Consider the following 21,612-nt stretch of genomic DNA (forward strand, 5'->3'; position numbering starts at 1 on the left):
ATTCAATTGTATTGCTGAGAACCTTGGCTATAACCAAGGCTCTACCACAAGCTGTTTATCCATTCATCTGTTGGTGGACATTTGAGTTATTTTCAGTTTTGGATTACCACAAATAAATCTGTGCTGAACATTTGTGTATAAATCCCTGTTTGGGGATTTCTCTGGGGTATATACCTAGAAGTAGAACAGGTGAGTCATACTGTAAATGTATAATTGACTTTTTAAGAAACTGCCAAACTGTTTTCCAAAGTGGCTGTCCTACTTTTCATTCCCACCATGAGGAAGAAGCATTCCAGTTGCTCCATATGTTTTGTATGGTTAGTCTTTTTAAAATTTTGGCCATTCTAATTGCTATGTAGAGATCATTGTGGTTTTGTTTTCATTTTCTAATGACTGATGATGTTGAGTAATGCTCACTTTATCTGCCTATTTGCTACCTATATATATTCTTGGTCAAGTGTTCAAACATTTTGCCCAATTTTAAAATTGGATTGTTTTTATATTATTGAGTTTTGAGGGTTCTTTATATATTTAGGATACATGGCCTTTGTCAGATATGTACTTGACTTTCATCAAAAAAGCAGAAGTTCTTATTTTTTTTTCTTTTATGAATTGTGCTTCTGTTGTTGTACCTGAGAAATCTTTACCTAATCCAAATTCACAAAGATTTTCTGCTATGTTTTCTTTTGGAAGTTTTAGAGTTTTAGCTTTTGCAAATAGGTCTCTGATTGGTGTAATTAATTTTCATATATAGTGGGAAGTATAAACTGAAGTTTATTTTCTTTTATTTTCTGTATATGGCTATCCAACTGTTCAAATACCATTTGTCAAAAACACTGCTCTTTATCTACTGAATTGCCTTTATACCTTTGTCAAAAATAAGTTGTCAGTACATGTGTGGACCTATTTCTGTATTCTTTCGTCTGTTGCATTGATGTATATGTTTATTTCTACATCAATATCACACAGTCCTGATTACCATAGCTTTATGATAAATCTTGAAAGATAATGTAAATTCTTAAACTTTGTTCTTCTTTTTAAAAATTATTTTGGTTATTCTAGGTCCATTACATTTCCATACGAGTTTTAGAATTCATAATGTCAAAAATGGCTGCTGGCATTTTGATTGAGATTGTACTGAAATTATAGATCAATTTGGGGAGAGTTTACATTAATAAAAATGAATCTTGATACATGAACATGGTATTTCTCTCCATTTATTTGTGCCTTTCTTCAGCAATGTTTTGTAATTTTCTTTTTTTTTAAATTTTTTTTAACGTTTATTTATTTTTGAGACAGAGAGAGACAGAGCATGAACAGGGGAGGGGCAGAGAGAGAGGGAGACACAGAATCTGAAACAGGCTCCAGGCTCTGAGCTGTCAGCACAGAGCCTGATGCAGGGCTTGAACTCACAGACCGTGAGATCATGACCTGAGCCAAAGTCGGACGCTCAACCGACCGAGCCACCCAGGCGCCCCAAATGTTTTGTAATTTTCAGTGTACACATCACATATATCTTTTGTTAGATTTATCAAGTATCTGACGTTGTAATTTTTTTATAAAGATATTTTTATTGGCTCTACATTATGCTCAAGTGTTGTAGCTTTTATATTCTACTCTATTTGTTTCCAGCTTTTTGACATTTTCCTTCTTTTCTTTCTTTCTAGTTTTTATTTAACTTCTAGTTAGTTAACATATAGTGTGATATTGGTTTTAGGAGTAGAATTTTGTGATTCATCATTTACATATAACATCCAGTGCTCATCACTGTAATACCCACCTCTCCTCTAGAAACCCTCAGTTAGTTCTCTGTAATTAAGAGTCTCCAGGGGCGCCTGGGTGGCTCAGTCGGTTGAGCGGCCGACTTTGGCTCAGGTCATTATCTCGCGGTCCGTGAGTTTGAGCCCCGCTTTGGGCTCTGTGCTGACAGCTCAGAGACTGGAGTCTGTTTCAGATTCTGTGTCTCCCTCTCTCTGACCCTCCCCCGTTCATGCTCTGTCTCTCTCTGTCTCAAAAATAAATAAACGTTAAAAAAAAGTCTCTTACGGTTTGCCTTCCTCCCCATTCCCCCGCCCCTTCCCCCATGTTCATCTGTTTTGTTTCTTAAATTCCACATGAGTGAAATCATATGGTATTTGTCTTTCTCTGCCTTATTTCGCTTAGCACAACATGCTCTCTTTCCATCTGCATCATTGCAAATAGCAAGATTTCATTCTTTTTAATGGTTGAGTGATATTCCACTCTATATATAATACATACCACATCTTTTTTTAAAAATATAATTTATTGTCAAATTGGTTTCCACACAACACCCAGTGCTCATCCCAACAAGTGCCCTCCTCCATGCCCATCACCCACTTTCCCCTCTCCCCAAACCCTCAGTTTGTTCTCATTCCTCAAGAGTCTCTTATGGTTTGCCTCCCTCCCTCTCTGTAGCTTTTTCCCCCCCTTCCCCTCCCTCATGGTCTTCTGTTAAGTTTCTCAAGATCTACATATGAGTGAAAACATATGGTATGGGTCTTTTTCTGCCTGACTTATTTCACTTAGCATAATACCCTCTGATTCCATCCACGTTGCTGCAAATGGCCAGATTTCATTCTTTCTCATTGCCAAGTAGTATTCCACTGTATATATAAACCACATCTTCTTTATCCATTCATCAGTTGATGGACATTTAGGCTCTTTCCATAACTTGGCTATTGTTCAAAGTGCTAAACATTGGAGCACAAGTGCCCCCGTGCATCAGCACTCCTGTATCCCTTGGGTAAATTCCTAGCAGTGCTATTGCGGGGTCATAGGGTAGGTCTATTTTTTATTTTTTGAGGAACCTCCACGCTGTTTTCCAGAGCAGCTGCACTGGTTTGCATTCCCACCATCAGTGCAAGAGGGTTCCCATTTCTCCACATCCTCGTCAGCATCTATAGTCTCCTGATTTGTTCATTTTAGCCACTCTGACCGGTGTGAGGTAGTATCTCAGTGTGGTTTTGATTTGCATACCACGTCTTTATCATTCATCAGTCAACGGACATTTGGCTGTATCCATAATTTGGCTATTGTTGATAATGCTGCTATAAATATCAGGGTGCATGTACCCCTTTGAATCAGTATTTTTGTATCCTTTGGGTAAATACCTAGTAGTGCAATTGCTGGGTCACAGGGTATTTCTATTTTTAACTTTTTGAGGAAACTCCATACTATTTTCTGGAGTGGCTACACCAGTTTGCAGCCAATTATATTTTTTAAATTTAAATTTTTAATTTTTCATTGTTATTATATAGAAATATAATAGACTTCCATAGAGTTTATATGCTATAATTTTGTTAAATTTATTTGTTAGTTTTAGCTGCAGTTTTGTAGATTTTTGTAATATTTTATTAGTAGACAATTGTCCATTAATAATTTTATTTCTTTCTTTTCATTCCAGATACTTGTTATTTTTCCTCACTGCACTGACTAGAAACTTCAATACAATATTTAACAGAAGTCATGGGAGTGTACATTCTTGCCTTGTTCCTATTCTTAGAAAGGAAACATTCAGCCTTTTACCATTTAAGAATAATGTTAGGTGCATATTTTTCAGAGCTGCCATTTTAGGGTAAAAAACTTTCTTCCATTCATAATTTTCTGACAGTTTTTATCAGGTATGGATGTTGGAGTCTGTCAAATGCTTTTGCATGTCCTGGAGATATCTTTTAAAAAATTCTTTTAATATGGTTAATCACATTGATTTTTTTTTAAACTTATTTATTTTTAAGAGAGAGAGAGCACAAGTGGGGAATTGGAAGAGAGAGAGAGGGAGAGAGAGAATGCTAAGCAGACTCTGCACTATCAGTACAGAGCCTGATGCAGGGCTCAAACTCACAAACTGTGAGATCATGACCTCATCTGAAGTTAGATGCTTAACTGACCGAACCACCCAGGAGACCCTGATTTTTAAATGTTAAACCAACCTTACACTGCTGGGATGTATTATTTTTAACATATTGCTTTATGTAATTTTGTGAAATGTAGATTTTTGCATCAATATTTATACACCATATTGGTAGTATTCTTTTTTCTTTTGAACTTTTGTCTCATTTTGGTATCAGGATAATGCTAGCCTCAGAGAATGAGCTGAGAAGTATTCTATATTTAAATTTCAGAAAGATTTTATGCAGAATATTTTTTTCTTAAATATTTGGTAGAATTTCTTAGCAAAGTTATCTTGGCTTGGAGTTTTCTTTGTGGGAAGTTTCTTAACAAATTTAAGTGCTTTAATAAATATTGAGTTATCCAGGTTTTCTACTTTGAGTGAGTTTAGTAGTATGTAGCTTTAAAAAATATGTCCATTTTATCTAAGAAGTCAAATTTATTGCCATAAAGTTGTTCTAAGAATCCTAATTTCCCTTTAGTATCTGTACAATGTATGATGATACCCCTCTCTCAATCCTGACATTAGTATTTTTTGTCTTCTCCATTTTTATCCTGTTCATTTGGTTAGAGGTTCATCAATTTTTATTGATATTCTCACAGGTAATTATGATACTGAAATGTCTTCTTGTATTTATTTATTTATTTATTTATTTATTTATTTATTTATTTATTTATTTTTTACTGTAACTCTAGTTCCCATCTCTAGTGTCCCCACACTACAAAAGGATGATCTTTCCTGAAGGATAAAATCCAGACTCAAGGTCACATGTAAGAAGAACCCCTCTAACATTCTTCAATTGATTACGCTCCAGTTATAACAAACTACTGATGATTTTCTTGGTATACCAAGCATGAAATATCTTTGTATTTTGCACATGCTGTTTCCATCTTTCCCTTGCTCCTGGTCATTCTTTAAAATTTGACTTAAGAATTACTTTTCCGGGGTGCCTGGGTGGCTCAGTTGATTAAGTGTCTGACTTCGGCTCAGGTCTGACCTCACTGTTTATGAGTTCAAGCCCCACATCAGGCTCTGTGCTGACAGCTCAGAGCCTGGAGTCTGCTTCAGATTCTGTGTCTCCTTCTCACTCTGACCCTCTCTTGCTCATACTCTGTGTCTCTCTCTCTCTCAAAAATAAACATTAAAAAAATTACATATATTTAAAAAAAAAGAATTACTTTTCCCAGTATGCCTTCTTCAGCCACTCCTCCCCCACACCTGGTTGCAGCTAACCACTCAGTGTTTCCCTAGCACTTCATGCATTTAACTTCACAGAACTTATATTTGTGCTATTGATGCTCCGTTTACTTATGTGTCCCCTCAACTAGACTGTAAACTCCTAAGTTCAAGAAGTGCCTCACTCATTTTTGTATCCTCACTGCTCAGGTCAATGACTGTCAGAGACGTAGAGAACAATAATAGGCCAATATTAGGGCAGTTTTGTTCAGCTCCATGGTTGTCAAAGTGTGCTCCTTGGATCAACAACAGCAGTACCACTTGGGAACTTGTTAGAACTATAAATTCCTTATCCTATCCAGCTTTATGGAATCACTCCGAATTACTCTGGAAGGGAGACCCATCAATCTATGGTTAAGAAGCTTTGCTGGGAACAGTTGCTAGGGTTTGAGAATGATTGGTTTAGTAAGTAGGAAATGATGGGGGAATCAGCAAGACCCAGTTTGAATCCTGCCTGCATCAAACTCTTTGACCTGGAATAACTTACTTAATCTTTTTAAAGCCTCAGTTCCCTCATACATAAAAAGGGGACAGCATGAGCTATTTTATAGGATTAAGATTTAAATGAGATCTAGAGCTTCTAGTGTAATAAATGACCCATGATACGTACTCAATAAAAATGAAAGTAGTTAATAAAATAATATTCAATAATTTCTACCTGATGGAAACAGAAGACTTCTGCTATGCTTGTCTCTATATAGTATTTTCATCTAATTGGAGAATAGAAAGAAATCATTCTTAAAATCAGAATAGCTTAAGAATCAGTAGAATCGATGAGGGAGAGCAAAGGGAAAAGGCTGAGGGAGATTTATTTTAGGAGGAGAAAAATCTGATGAAATTATTTGAAATGTGCTCCCCATATTTTGCAATAAAATTCAAAATTAAACTTTTTTCTTGGTGAGAATAGTCATATTCAAAGTCTGAGTAGTACTTAGTTTGGAAATTATCACCTTATTTCAGTTAGAACACTCTTATTGAACACCAACCACAGCATGGGCATGGTGCCAGATACTGAGATACAGAGAAGGACAGAGTATTCCCCACCTAAACTAAGCTGGGTCTAGTGGTGATGTCCAAAACAGAGTAAGCAGTCAATTTCTTTTGGATTTTACTTTATACTTTGGATTATACTTTTACACTTTATAATGGGAGGAATGTAAAGAGGAAAAATCTGTTTGGGCAGCTAAGATAGCCCTCAGTTTTTGGTTTATCTGTGAACAAAGAGAATGGGATTTCCTTCAGCATCACCATTATTTAAGTGGGTATTTCTCCTGGAATTTGTGGTCCTGATTTGTTGGTATTTTCGCCAACCTAGGTCCATTATATGCTTCCAGACACTTACGAACAAGATGGTAAAAAACAAAACAAAGTTGGCATGGCAACTTTTAAATTTGTCCAATGCTCCAAACATGTGTAGGTTACCTCTACATTCAAGGCACTATGCTAGAGAGAGCCAAAGATGAATAATATGTCATCTGTCCTGAAAAAGTTCAAGGTCTACTGAGATAGATGCGTGTTCATCTCACAGCCGCGCATTTTTCTAGCTCTTTATACTTGACAAACCACCTTCTCATAAATGATCTTAACTGATTTTCAGAACAGCTGTATGAAGTAAATAGAGCAAGCATTATTGGTCCATTCTACAGATAGGACATCAGAGTAAAAACGATACCTCTTTTTTGTCTGGACATTTCCACCATGTTAACTCCATCTTCTGTCTTACTGCCCTTGGGCCTCCATCATCAAGTTGTATTGATGCTACCACCTAAGTGTCTCTGAAATTTCTGCTTCCCTGACTATTTCCACCACTGCTGCCTTAGTTGAAATAAGCTCATCTTTTCTTGCCTGGGCTATTTCAATAACCTCCTAATTGGTCTCCCTGCCTACGAGTTCTGCCCACTCCAATCTGCCACCAGAATTATCTTTCAAAAACAGAAATGATTATGCCACTCAGCTGAAAAATCCTTGCAGGCTTCCCTATCCATCAAAATAAGTTTCAAATTCTGCAGCATGGCATAAAGGCACTTCACCAAGTTACCCCAGCCAACCTTCCAAACCTCGCCCCTTGAGGAACATCGACCCTGACCTCTAGTCTGCTACACACAGATCAAATGCTCCAACCACACTGAGCTTATACTCTGTCAAGCCTCCGTATCTCTGTCTGATGAGCTACTTATCCTTTAAGACCCAGCTTACATGTTACCAACTCTGAAAGACCTTCATAATCATGACAGTCTTATTTGGTGCTCCTTGCCTTGTGAGTCTGGACCTCTCTGCATTTTCTGGCTTATCATTGGTCACAACGTAGCATGACTGCTTTCTCCCTGCTTTCTCCACTGTAAATCCCCTGGAGATAATGGTCTCATTTTAATCACCTTTGAGAGAATCCTGAAGACCAGTACTAATGGGGAGAACGCTTGCTAGAGTTGCCACATTTATCAACAGAATGCCCAGTTAAATGTGAATTTCAGATAAATAATGAATGATTGTTTAGTATCAGTATGTCCCAAATATTGAATGAGCTATGCTTATACTAACATGTTAAAAAACCTGAAATTCACATGTGAGTGGCTGTCCTGTAGTTTTCTTTGCTACATCTGGGACTCCTAATCCCCGTGGACCTAAAACCCAGCTTCTATACCTCCTGGAAGTTTAGCACGGCTACAGTCATAATGTCTAGTATAAACCAAAGCTGTCATTTCTGCCCCACCCTCATAGAGCTTCCTGTTTAGTAAAGAAGTCACAAAAACTATTTCTAGAATTAACTGGTAAATATTCAAAAGCTACGTGCTCTTGACAAACATTGACATGGATAGCTACATGGTAAGGGCACATCTTGGTCTTTGTCCTATGGGAGAAAATAAATCCAGTTTTTTTCAGTTGCCTGATTCTAAGAATATATTAAAGTGAGTCTGGAATACTTAGTTGAAAGAGCTTGGTTGCACTTTTGATCCAACAACCATGATATTGAGATTAGTGTAACCTTGGTCAAATTGTTTAACTCTTCTGCACTTCCTTTTAAGAAGTGTGCATGAGGAGGGAGGTTGTGGGGCAAAGAAAGTAATCAAAGTCCCTTGTGTAACGAAATGACTGTCAAGCTAAAAGTGTAACTTCATAATACACATTCAGATAAGGGCAGAGGCAAAAGTCAGGTCAGGAGCATTACTAAGTTTTCAGTTCTTGTTGCAGAATGCACAAACCTGGAATTGGAGCCAGAAGATTGCAAAAATGATTCCAGATCTGCATGGTAACAATTTCAACTGACTTCCACTCCTGCTGAAATTTAGCAGCAGAGGAAGTTCTTTTTCTGGCTGTCTGCCTTCTCCCCGCCTCCCCCATCCCTCAGTACCTCAGGCTGCTCACTCCCCACATCTGTTTCCAAGCCTTAGAGAGTTGGGTCACAGCATGGCGCAATAAGCAGAATTAGCAGGCAGCATGAATCAATGGTAAACCTTTGATTTTAATTCCTTGCCTCTCCTCTAGAGGAAGTGTGGTCTAGTGGTTAACCCACTAAAAAAAAGCAGCTAGGAGGCAAAATTCCTGGTCTTTTCCATCTCTGTCTTCTGTTCTTATTGGGGCACCTTGCCCATCAAACATCCTTCCCCCACCCTCCCCCGCCCCCTCCCCCGACTATTGCCCTGTATAAGCATTTTCCCCTGAACTGACCTCAGGCTCAGACTCACTTGGGAAACTCATTAAATGATTCCTGAGACCCATCCCAGAACCTCCCAAGGAAAGTCCTAGGAACTTCTGTTTTTAACAAGTGCTACAGGTAAGTCTTCACAATCAGACTCAGCTCAACTGGATGCTGGTTAGTCATGACACAAATGAGCCATGACACTAAAGAGAGCACTAAAGGAAACCAGAGCAGGAAAGCTGAGGTGAAAAGAATATCTCTGCCATAGGGTTTGCTTGCACAAGCTCATGTGTGATAAAAGGGTAAAGGACGAGGAATGAAAAGATGCAGATTCTAGTTCTGGCTGTATGTATCTAGAGTTGCGTGAGCATGGGCAGGTCAGATAACCTCTCCTGATGGCATTTTTGTTTTAAAAATAAAAGTGATTAGATCACCTCTTTCGGTTCTGTGATTCAATGAATTATTTCTGTGATTTCACAGAAAAGCCAAGATGGACTCAGAAAATCTTTTCCTGAAAATGACAGTGGGTACAGTCACAGAGGTGTGGGCTGGCTTGTTTGGGGTTGTGGGCAGACAATGGAAATAAGTGGCAGCCGGGAGGTTTGGGGCCAAGGCCACAAGGAGTTTTCTCCCTGACTCCCTGCCTTGAAGCTCTGCAGCTGGCCTATTTATGCAAAGGCTTTGGCTCCTCTTTCCTTTCAAAAGCATTTCTGACTCGTAGATTCCCCCAGGAGCAGAGATTCATCGTTTGGTGGAGAACTTGCACATGCTTTCCTGACAGGAAGAAAGGACGGAGGAATAAGCAGGCTTGGATGGATTAGTGAGTGGGCTAGAGTAGCCAAAGAAGTGAGTCTCCTGGTGCATGATTAACATAGACCCATCACATCATTAGCTCTGAATATGCCCAGCAAAAACCCTTTACCTCATTTCTACAATGCCTAGAAGTGTGCACTCATTAGTGGACTGGACACCCGCCTACTTATCTGCCTCTGGAGCATCCGGGCATTCTTCCACCCAGAACAAGTGGGGGGTGAGTTAGGAGGAGGAGGGGGGGAGCCTTGGAAGTCACAAGTGAGTCATGATGGTAGGAAAAGGATGTCTTACTGAGCCAACGCAGAAGGAGCTTCCTAGAAACATCGTGACAGGCCCCATAAAGCCCACGGTTTGCTTCTAATTACAGCATGCCCACATTTGAGCATTTTCACAGTCTTCCCATGGCAACAACGGGGTTTCTGAGCAAGAGGACTTTGACTCAAATGTGCTCTCTGCTTCTAATAGTGGGATCTGGTTGGACTTTCAGAAGTTATTTTTGCAATTTTACAAAGGAATTATTATTGGCTTGCCTATGCCTATTAACACATCCATAAACTGGAGTTCAGCACATTGTACTATACAAAAAGGGCAAACTGAGCTACATAAAATTTAAAAAGATATTTTTAAAGGGCAAGATGAACAACACGAAATCAGAAAAAATAGAGTCTTCTAATAAGTGGAATCTGTTTCTCTCCTCAACTTGAGGCAAATGGCAAATTAACAACGACAAAACTAATTTAAAAAGCAACTTTAAAAGGATGCTATAAATGACTCGGTTATAGTATTATTGTCCATACTTCTTGATTCTATTAGACAATGACCACTCTTCCTGGGGACAGTCATCAAGTACGACATGGGCTTTTGAAAAAAATCAAGCTATGTTCCAGGGTGAATTTAATATCACAGTATTTTCTTCTCTTCAAAAACCTTTCAAAATTGCTAATTCTGGAAAACTTGTTAAGGCCAGCTTTTAATTACATCCCAGCTCTTGATCATTTTAGGTAAAGAAAAATTTTATTTTTATCCACCCATTCTTTTCCACTGTTCATTATTTAGATACCAGAGAGGCTAGTCAGGACCTGGGAGGCTGAGGGTAAAACTTTTTCGTTCTCCAGTAAAACAGATTCCAGGCTTGATTAAGTAGATCTAGGGGAGATCGTCAGGGAAGAGGGATTTCCCAGGCTACCCTGGAGATGGAGCTGAGAAACAGCGCTTGCACCTGCTTGGAAGCAGCGTGGGGCTGACTGGGAATTTTTTTAACATTTGTAAAAGCTGGCATATGTGGCATTTAGAAAAGGAAGAGAAGTACTGCCTATCCATTTTTGCAAGATTATCAGATGAGGCTTCACTCTGTAAATCTCAGCAGTTATGAAAGTTGGCGTGGTTTTTAAACCCCACCACAGGAAGTAGGGATGATCAGAAAACATGTTGGCAGTGTTTTGAAATTTTCCAGAAGTATGAGAGATTCTCTTTTGTATAAAAAATAATGACCTCAGGTTTAGTAACTTCTTAGGAAACAATGAAGACAGAAGATAAGCACTTTCCTCAATACCTCTTACTGTCTTCAGCTAAATGCATGAAATTTTATAGGATGAATTCAGGAAGTTATTATAGCTATTTTTATGATAAATTAAGTAATAATATGTGCATATTTTCTTCTCAATTTTTAGCATATTTGCTTTTTTTTTTTCAAGTTTCAGATATTTATTCGCGTAAACCCCAACACAATACATCAACATGACTTCGTGCATTCAGAGGGGAACTATTTCCTGGATAAGTGGAAAATTGCGCGGATGGCCTCTGGAGAACCTTCATTCTAAGCAGCTTTGTAGTGAAACATTTCATTTAGAAGCCTGGACCTTCTTTCTTCAGTTTGCTATAATTTACATTCACTGAGTAGAACTTGTATTGATCATTGGGACCCAGTTTGTTCCACCGTTCTGGGTTATTCTTCCTATCACAATTGACATCTGGATTGAACAACGCCAGGGGCAAGACATATAGTGCTGCTCCAGTACCTCCCGCTCCAATAAATATGAAGAGGGGGATCAAGCTCGGATGCTTCTTGGCCTGACTGAAGATCTGGCGTAACATGACTGCAGCAGAGCCCTCGGCTCCGGGAGAAGAAAAGATCAAAACTGCAAGGCCCTGCACTAAGTAGTCCCTGCACCTAGCATGAACGGACGTCCAAAGTCACCCGTATTTGCTTACTTTTATAATAAAATATCTTTTACCAAAATTGGCACAAAATATCAAATAAAGAGAACAGTAATGCTTTGAGGAAGGATCTAAATATGTTGTGGATGTTGTAATTTTGATTAATCAATGGTTTAGGGGACAGCAAAATATAACAGTAGTTAATTTTTATTTAATTTATATGTCATACTATGTGCCAGGCACTGTTTTAAGTGCTTAAAAAAATTGCCAGTTGTAGTTAATTCTCCCAACTACCTCCATCCCCATTTTACAGATGGTAAAATTGAGGCACAGAGCGGTTCTGTAACTCTCCTTAGGTCACCAGATAGTAAGTGGAGGAGCTGGAATACGAATCTGGCAGCCTGTCTCTTGAGTGTCTTGAGTTCGCAGTTGCTATGTGATATTGCCTCTTTGAAAATTGACCAAGGGCCCTTATAGAAAATAGAGCAACTTAGAATGTGTTCAAAAGCCTCAAACTCTTGAAAGTAAGCCCCTAACTCAGCCAAGCACTTTCTATAAAACAGTCAGTCTGAGGAATATTCTCCTTGAGTCGGTATGAGGAGCTCTTTGGTGTGACTGTAGAGTACTTGTCCGTGACACATCACTTGAATGAGTTGTAAGACAATAAAGGCCATTAGATGAAATGTTCGCCTTAATCAACTAAAATATTGTGCCTATGAAGTGTCACAAAGCTGCATTTCCTATCTGTAAGGAACTTGTGCTTTGATAAGACAAAGGCAATTATTGACATTTGGTAAGGCTTTATTGCAAAGCTGCTATCTAGAGGGCATATAAAGATAAGCCCTGCTACTTACTTTAAGGTGGGGCAGCCTGGGTGGGGAGATGGCGGATCACCATGGGGTGTGTTTGATGCCATAGTAGGTGAAAGAGAAGGATGCCGTGAGAGCACAACAGGGCTCCTAACCCCGGAAGAGAATTCCAGGATGGCTTCTCTTAGGACATGAGGCGTGACTGAAATCCTTTTCATTTTTGTTTCCCATTTCCACGTTACTTTTCACCCTCTCACACGCATTTGAATTTATAGCTTTAAGGGTACCATCTGAAGGATAGAAGGATGTGCAAGCTCCCAGTTGTAGAACGCATAAGTCACAGGGATGAAAGGTACAACATGGGAATATAGTAAATGGTATTGTAATAGCACTGTATGGTGACAGATGGTGGCTACATACACCTGTGGTGAGCATAGCATAATGAATCGAGTTGTTCATTATGTACACCTGAAGCTAATGTAACATTGCATGTCAACTGTATTTCAGTTTAAAAAAAAAAGTTAAGATTTGTTCTCATTCCCCAATCACGTATCTTCCTTTCCATTAACCTCCCAGGCTAGATGCTGGAATTGATCTCAATAGAATATGGCCAAGAAGCCTTGGGCAGCTTCTGGGACAGGGGACAGTACCAGGACGTCTGATTGATTGTCCAGAACGGATTCTTTTTTTTATCTGATGCTCCCCATGTGTTTTAAGATGGGGCTGCCTTAGCCTTCCATGCAGGCAGGCCTCCTGGTTACTGATCACTTACCTGAACTGTACCCTGGTGGTGAGCTTCCCTATACTTTTGCCTTTGTTAACTTTTTATATTCCCATATATCTACATGATCTTATTTCTGCTTCCTTGCTTGGTTCCTGTGTCTTTGCTGTCTCTGACCTTTGATTTATGTTTTCTTTTCGACTTGCCAAGTCTTGTGATGTCTGTAGCTTTAGATGGACTTCTGCCTCTTGGTTCACACACTCCATACTTCTTGCTTTGTGCACTCTTGTATTACACAATTTCAGATAGGAATTAGAGTCTTGGCAGTGGATAGAATTGAGTGCTAGATACTCAAGAATAGAGCCCAAAGTAAAATAATAGAAATCTAACTGCTCTCTGTTAACCAGAGAAAACTTCTGGGAGAGAAGTATTCTCAAAAAACATTGACTGTTAACTGTTGTTACACATGAACACATAGCCTTTTGATTAAAAAAAAAAAAAAAAGGACTGCTTTAGATTCAGGTAGGCAATTTTATTGGCACTTATGTGTGTTCCTTCGGCTTTAAACAAAATTAATAATGGTGTGTGAATATGCAAGATGATGGCAGGTTGCTATCACCAGATGCCCTTAACCCATCGCCAAAATCTGCTCTGAGTTCCATAGCAGGTATATTCAAAATTCTTCAATGTGCTACGTAACAGATCTGAAGATGTGAAGGACCCCAGGGCCAAAGATTAGGGGATAGCAAGTTTAGGAAACTGAATACTGGTTTATAATCTTTCAGACACACATTTTTATAGCTTGAGTTTGTATTCTGAAAATGTTTTCTGTAAAAGTTTAAAAGAAGGAAATAATCCTTGCTGCACAAACAGTCCTCACTCTAAAAGCATTTCCTATGTTGATGCTACAAATAACCTTTATTTTTTTCAAAACAGAAGTACCAGAGAACATTTCCTCTGTGCACCAATTTTCTCAAAGTGTGAGCAATGCTAAATTGCCTTTCCTTCTTTTCCTGCTCTTGAACTAGCTTTATCTCTCTAGAATCTTCTCTACAATCACCATCTTCCCATCAAGCAGTGACAACATAACTTTTATTGCACACTGCATATAGAGAACGGCATGGATAAAAATTGGCATCAGAAAAGCCTACTAAGTGAGATGCAATAACAAAAAATTAAAACTTGTGTCTTCCTCTCCAACTTTATCGTGTTATGGATTACATAAACATTCAAGGAGGCCATTTTGGAAATAGTGCATGAGGGAGTTTATCAACTGAAGCTAGTAGGGCAGTATTTCTGACTCTTTTAATGAGGTTTCTGCATCAACATAGGACAATTTGGTAACTTAAAATGCAAATTTCTGGGCTCTACCCCAGGTTTACCTAATCAGAATCAAACCGAGGAAATCTGTGTTTTAACAAGCTCTGTATATGATCATATGGGAACCATTACTCTAGGACTGTGCTTAAAATCGGCAAGGATCCTATAATTGTAGTCAAATAAAATCACACCTGGCTCCAAGTAAATCATTTGAAAGTCTTATGACTAGTGGATGTATTATAAGGAAGAGAAGGGGTTGGTATGGTGCTTAAAAAGAATTAAGTGGGGGGGCGCCTGGGTGGCTCAGTCGGTTGAGCGTCCGACTTCAGCTCAGGTCACGATCTCGCAGTCTGTGAGTTCAAGCCCCGCATCGGGCTCTGGGCTGATGGCTCAGAGCCTGGAGCCTGTTTCAGATTCTGTGTCTCCCTCTCTCTCTGCCCCTCCCCTGTTCATGCTCTGTCTCTCTCTGTCCCAAAAATAAATAAACGTTAAAAAAAAATTTTTTTTTAAATAAATAAAAAAAAGAATTAAGTGGGAAAGATCTTTCTGAGATAGGGAGAAAGGAAGGCAGCCCTTCTATGGTCTCAGTGGTATCATAGCACTGCATAGATTGGCCCTCCTCTGCCTGTGGAGAAAGAAAGCAAAAGCTACGATAACTAAACCACCTGTGGTTATGACCCAGAAAGCATGACCTTCTGCTAAAAGATAAGCAAGCCTCACATGGAGCCAATGCAAGAGGATTTTGTTTTTACCCAAAAAAGCATCCAGTGTATGTTGATGGCAATTACCATTCAGCCAAGCAGAGAAAACCAGGGTAAATGAAATGATGGCTCTCAACCTTTTTGTGTGCCCTGTGCAAATGTGAACACTAGAATTTTTGGTACTGCACTTGAAAGAAAGAAAACATTTGGAAGGACTAAGAGCCATGTCTGGATGCCCTAAAAAGCCACACAGCTACTACCATCTTCTCACCTGAGTAACCTCAGTTCTACTACTATGTGGGGAGATCCGATGGCTCCGTGCCCTTTCTGGGCTCTCTTCAGGATCAGCTTGGCACCATAACATGCCTCCTACTGCTATAGTTTGCTTTTCACAGTGTCACAGAACCTGTTCAACAAAAAGGAATCTGACAGACATCACGATCATACTCTGAACACTTAGTAATAGCCCGAATAAAATTGCATTTAAAATTTTGAAAGACCAGCCTCTCAAAATGAAGTACTGATAGATACTACAACATGGATGAACTGAGAAAACACTATGCTAAGTCAAAGAAGCCAGATCCAAAAGGCCACATATTGTATGACTCCACTTACATGAAATGTTCAGAATAGGCACACCAGTAGAAACAGAATGGAGATTAGTGGTTGCCAGGGGCTGGAGGAATGAGGAGCGACTGCTAACAGACACGAGACTTCTTTTGGGGGTGACAAAAAGGTTTTAAAATTTGAGAGTTGTGATGCATTTGGTGTGTGAAGTTTATGGTATGTGAATTATATCTCAGTAAAGCTGTTCTTGAAAAATAAGTTAAAAATTTTTGAGAGGTTCCCGTGAAAATGTTGGTACCTCAGTATACTGAGATAGAGAGGTGAAAATTGAATTAGGCAATGATTAAGTGATAAAGTTGACAAAGTGTTGAAGTTTTGTTTAAATCTAGAGTTTTCTTTATATTTTGCCATATATTGGATCTTTTAGATTATACATAGCAAGCATAATGGAGAGCTAACACTTTTAGAGAAAACCTGTTTTCACATATAATACACAATTTGAGAGTGCTTTGATGCTAAACAAGGTTAGGCCTTTTAGGAGGCAGATAATTCATAATGATGACTTAAATTTAAATTAGAATTAGTGAGAAGGATATCAAACTGTATTATTGGCATTCATTTCTTTTCAAAGTTGTTTCACAATATATTTCTTATTCTCATTAATGGTTAATTTAAATCAGATTGTTAAGGAAAGATTTTTTATTAAAGAGAACTATTGGGGCACCTGCGTGGCTAAGTTGGTTCCATCAGCTCAGGTCATGACCTCGCAGTTCATGAGTTCAAGCCCTGCATCAGGCTCTTTGCTGTCAGCACAGGGCCCACTTAAAATCCTCTGTCCCCCAACCTCTCTCTCAAAAGTAAGTCAAACCTTAAAAAGAGAGAGAGAAACATTAACTAGAAGACAAAAATCTGCTTTATCAATATCTCACACACAGTTGTGGTTTGATCTAGATTGCTTGAACTAGATAGCACATGGTTGTTAGCATATGGCAGAGTCAGGATTTGGGAAGAGGGTAATGAACTCATTTCAAAGACTGAATTGGTAAAACTGAGTCATGAAGGTATAGTAGGCTACTTAATGTTCAGTGCTTATGATCTAGTCTAACACTTCCGCTTAACAGTTTTTGTCAGATGCCCTTTGCAAATGTGAATGAAGCTATGGACCCTTCCACTCAAAGGCATAAATGCAGATGTCAACTTCTTTTCCACAGAATTTTCAGGAGGACCACTCTGAAGTCTATTCATAAACTCTTTAACCCATGCTGCGAACTCCACACCTATGCAAAGAATAGCTCAGTCCACACTAATGCTTATTTTGGTCAATTCAAGCTATTGTCAATAATTCCATATTTGCCAAGATGCAAATTTCATTTTAATGCACTCCAACAGTATGTTGGGCAAGGGACAAAATGTGCCAGTTCCAAGATTGGACTTTAATCATCAGCTCTTTGGGATATGACAGTCACTTAGAGGAAGTGGGAATGTGCGAGATCATAAACTATTCAGTCCCCACTTCCCAATGAAACAGGAAGCTTCCCTAAATAAGAAGCTTCTGACATTATTTCTACTTAAACTTTAGTGAGCATCCCTACAAATAAACCTTCAAGAAGAATCTGAGATGTTTTCCAAATAGGAGTGCTCCAACCCTCCAGGCCATGCCCAGCCCCAACATAATGAGACGTGGGTCCAGAGAATTTGGGCAATCACCAAGCTTTGGTCTGAATTCTCCACAAAGAAGCCTCAATGTTTTCACTTTGTTGACCATAAGTGATATATTTAGTTATCCAGAAGGGTAGTCAATCTGCCAGGGAAAATATCCTGAAGAATATGAAGCGGGCAATTATGTCAGGCAGACCTAGGAGTTAGTGTGGATGGGCCTTGTTTTAAAACAGATTCCTAACTCAGTCAAAAAGTCTCATGTCCATGTGTTTTCCTGGGGAGAAACTTCCAAGGCGACGATGTGAAAACTAACAGACTTGATGAAGGGGTGTGTAGCCATCTGGTTTGCTCACAAGCAGAGTTGCTCTTTTTATCAGGATTATTTTCAGATTTTTGTGTGGGGGAGGAGTTGGCCATCTTGAACACCAAGTCAGTATTAACCCTCTCCTTAAACAATTCTATTTAAAATTCTCCTAATAAGGACACTGGGAAACTACCCCCACCCCCAAATGAGGGAACAGAGGCCTGGTGAAATGAGGTAGCCAATGTCTAGGGTGGTGGCAGGAGTTCATCTGTGGGATTTCTTGTTGGACTCCCAAGGCTTAAGAACAATGTTTTCCAAAGACTGACTGCCTGAGGATGCCCCGAGCTTTCCATTTAGATGGAAATAAGAGTTAGGGGTTGTTAAGGTGACCCTCAGCCTCCTTAGAGTTGACCTCTTTTATCATTGGAGTCAAAGCTTCTTTCTTCTTCCCATTTCCCTAGCTGAGTTAGGTGAAGGAGACATTTGGACAATGGGTCACATAACTTTGCCTGTTGCAGAGTTGAAGAGAGAACACAACAGCTTTGCTTCTACTTTTTTGCTCTAATCACACATAACACTTCCCTCCTAGAAATTTGAATATTTAACATCCACTGTGAACAGCTTGCCTGTAGGTTTCCATCAGGGACAAAAAAGGGTGATGGTGTTGGAGGTGGAAAGCTGAGTTTATTCCCCACCCCACCTCCCTTTTTTCCCCTGGGACTCTTCTAGAAACACTCATCCTTATTTTGAGCCAAATAGAAGGACAGGTTTCTTTTCATTTCCTGCCTCCTGATGGGAAAAAGTTTTCATAGTTGACTCCTGGCAGGGGTGCTCCAGTATCTTGGGAAGGGCTTCTAGAAAGTGGCAGCATTTTCTCTTGCATGACCAAGAGAGCAAATTAAAGGCAGCAGCTACCAGCTACTATTACAGGCACCAGCATTCCCCGCCCCCCCCCTTCTGTGTAAAGAGCAAAATCAGAAGAAAAAGGCACAGCCCAGGTTATTGTTGGAAAGTTGACTTCAGAAGAAAAACTGAAAAAGCATGAAGTGCTGTATGTGAACTTTTCTTTTTCTATCTTCTTTGTCAGTTTTGGGCTGTGCATGATAAACCAGTGTGGGTGGTTACTGTGTAAAGGGCTTCCTTTTAGTTTTTTCATGTTTCAGAGGTAGGCTTATTCATTGAGCAGACATATTAAATTCTTATCCTTTCTTTTAAAAGGAGAATAGTAATATAATTTTATAGGGATTCTACTTAGAGTGTTATGACCTTGAGTTCCAAAGCCAAATGAAGGACAAAACAAAACAAATTTAGGCTATTTCTAAATTTCTGGAATTAATTTCAACTAATGGCTTTATGCATATCCTCATTTTCCCAAATTTAAGGTGAATTTTTTGTCTCCAAAAATGATTTCCCAGAAAACGTAAGTCACCTTCAGTATACAACCTAATGAAATCATCTTTGGATGCTCTTTCAATAGCCGAATTTGAAAGAACAAACTACTGTTAGGGAAAGATGCTTTGGGGTAAAATTATCTAAGTTAATGTCTGTTTTTGGATGCTCATGGAGGTCATCTGCCAGAACTGGTTAAAACAAAGAGGAAAAGAAATTTATTACTAATGTAGTCATTACTCTTGAAGTGATTAGCCCTGGAATGCAAGTGTTAGATTTTTTTTCCAATAGGCCTTTTAGAGAATACATAAAAATGCAATTCAGCAAGTGGCACGTTCTGGATATTATAAATATACACCTACAAGGAATGAGAAAATGACCAAGTACTATGCAATGGGTGACTTGGACTGTTATTTCTAGTGACAACATTGTACATGGTCCCAAAAAGTGTTAGCTCTCACACAACTTAGAAGGAGGGGACACTGATGTGTCTGGACAACTGTTGAACTAATCACAAAACAGCAGTGGTGAGGAATAACATTGTTTTATGGAATGACAGTGGATGGATACATTAATTAAACATCAATATATTATTTTTTAAGTGTGATTTTAAATATGTAGGTATAACTAAGCATTTTGAGTAGACATTTGAATTATCCCTAAAAGTGTGTCTTCATGGCCAAAAGAGACATTTCTTCAGGTTGTCATATATTTAGGCGTATTTGGCCAGTAGATAGATCATAGAGTCATAAATCCTTTGGCAATCATATGGACTAGGGGGAGCTTGCCCATTTTATGAATGAAGTAACTAATTGAAGTTATTAGCTCAAGGTCACAAAGTTAGTTGGTGACAGAGGGAGATCAGAAATGAGACTTGTCCTTTCCATTATGACATATCACTCTCTCAATGGGGTCTTTCCTTCAGAACACTACCAAACTCTGGCAAACAGAGCAGGAAGATTAGGAGAAATGATCCCAAGGTCTCACTCTGGGGGAGAAACTTTTTTTTTAAGTTTATTTATTTTTTGAGAGACAGAGAGAGTGAAAGACGGGGAGGGGCAGAGAGAGAGGGAGAGAGAAATCCCAAGCAGTAGGCGCCAACAGGGCAGAGCCTGAAGTGGGGCTTGAATCCACAAACTGTGAAATCATGACTGAGCCAAAACCAAGAGATTGACACTTAACAGACTGAGCCATCTGCCCCTGGGGGAGAGAAACTTTTACCTGTGAGAAGCACAGACATGCACAGACACACACACACACACACACACACACACACACACACACACACACACACACACCAGGTGATACCAGTTACTGACTTCCCTTTGTGCAAATGCTGCAAGTAGGTGGGAGTTTTGAAAGGTAGTGACTATAACTGTTGACCTCAGAAGAAAGAACTTCATAGTCAGGGTTTCAAGGATCAGGGAGGTGGTCAAATGGATATTGTTTTCAGTCAAAAGCACTCATTCTATAATTAGCTAGACTTTAAATAAAGACAATTTTATCTCCTCCAATACTTCATTTAGTATGTCCTCTTATACAAGGCACTGTTACCTGCCTGGAGAAATTTCTTTCTATTCTCAAATAAATCATACATCTCATTGTGACAGTTTCTCTTTTCCCAATTCGGATACCTGAAGGCATTAGCTCTCAGAAGTATAGCCATTCTTGAAGTCAGCATTTCTGAAACCTGTATATACTGTATTTGAAACTTGATAAGCTCTTACCAACAAAGAGAGGGTGTTTGAAAGCAATATGAATTTTGAATGAGGCATCCCTGGATAGTTACCTAAGTCCATATCTTGTTCTCCCCTTTCCCATTTTGTCCCCGGAACTCCTGACATGGGCAAAAATTCATCACTTTCAATTAAACAACCAACTAGATTTAAACAAATTCTGACCACCCCACCTCCTGAGTCAAAACACAAAAAATTAAGCTTCAGCAGAAACTATGCAACAGCATTCTTGGTGATTGCATTTGTTTCTAGTGTCTCTGGCTCAAGGTTGCTTCAATTGAAAAGGACTATTTGCTGATGCAGAGTGTACCTGATGAGGATTCCAGACACCTGAATTATTACTCTGTCCTTGACTCGCTCGATTCCTAGCAAGTTGCCAAACTTATTTACCTCCACCTTTTGTATAAAAAAGAAGCCATAAAATTGTTGTTTTCTTCAATAACTGAGTGAGAAATATGGTGTTAGTGACTATGAAGTACTTTCCTAAATGTTTACTTAAGGGTGGGCAAATACAGCTGGAAACCAGTGGGAAGTCTCCATGGTGTTGCTTTTTCACATGTCCTATAATTGGCATCCGTGGTGAAGAGCATTGTGTGGAGATCAGGTGGTTTCTGTTCTCTTTATTTGCTTCCTTTTCATCTGCTAGTTTGAAT

The 21,612-nt window shown here is 39.1% G+C and overlaps 1 protein-coding gene across 1 annotated transcript; it reads right to left on the reverse strand.

The window, feature by feature from the left end:
* Positions 1-11,369: 11,369 nt before the first annotated feature.
* Positions 11,370-11,739, reverse strand: LOC102968471 (cytochrome c oxidase subunit NDUFA4-like). Its single transcript, XM_042987721.1, has one exon. The coding sequence runs from the start codon at positions 11,688-11,690 to the stop codon at positions 11,442-11,444; it is 249 nt and encodes an 82-aa protein (XP_042843655.1). The 5' UTR covers positions 11,691-11,739; the 3' UTR covers positions 11,370-11,441.
* Between the last annotated feature and the right edge of the window lie 9,873 nt (positions 11,740-21,612).

This window comes from Panthera tigris, chromosome B3 (genome assembly GCF_018350195.1).
Source record: "Panthera tigris isolate Pti1 chromosome B3, P.tigris_Pti1_mat1.1, whole genome shotgun sequence".
Taxonomy (NCBI): domain Eukaryota; kingdom Metazoa; phylum Chordata; class Mammalia; order Carnivora; family Felidae; genus Panthera; species Panthera tigris.

Bases quoted from the DNA above. Each gene is read 5' to 3' on its own strand.
- LOC102968471 (XM_042987721.1), bottom strand. From the start codon at position 11,690: ATGTTACGCCAGATCTTCAGTCAGGCCAAGAAGCATCCGAGCTTGATC.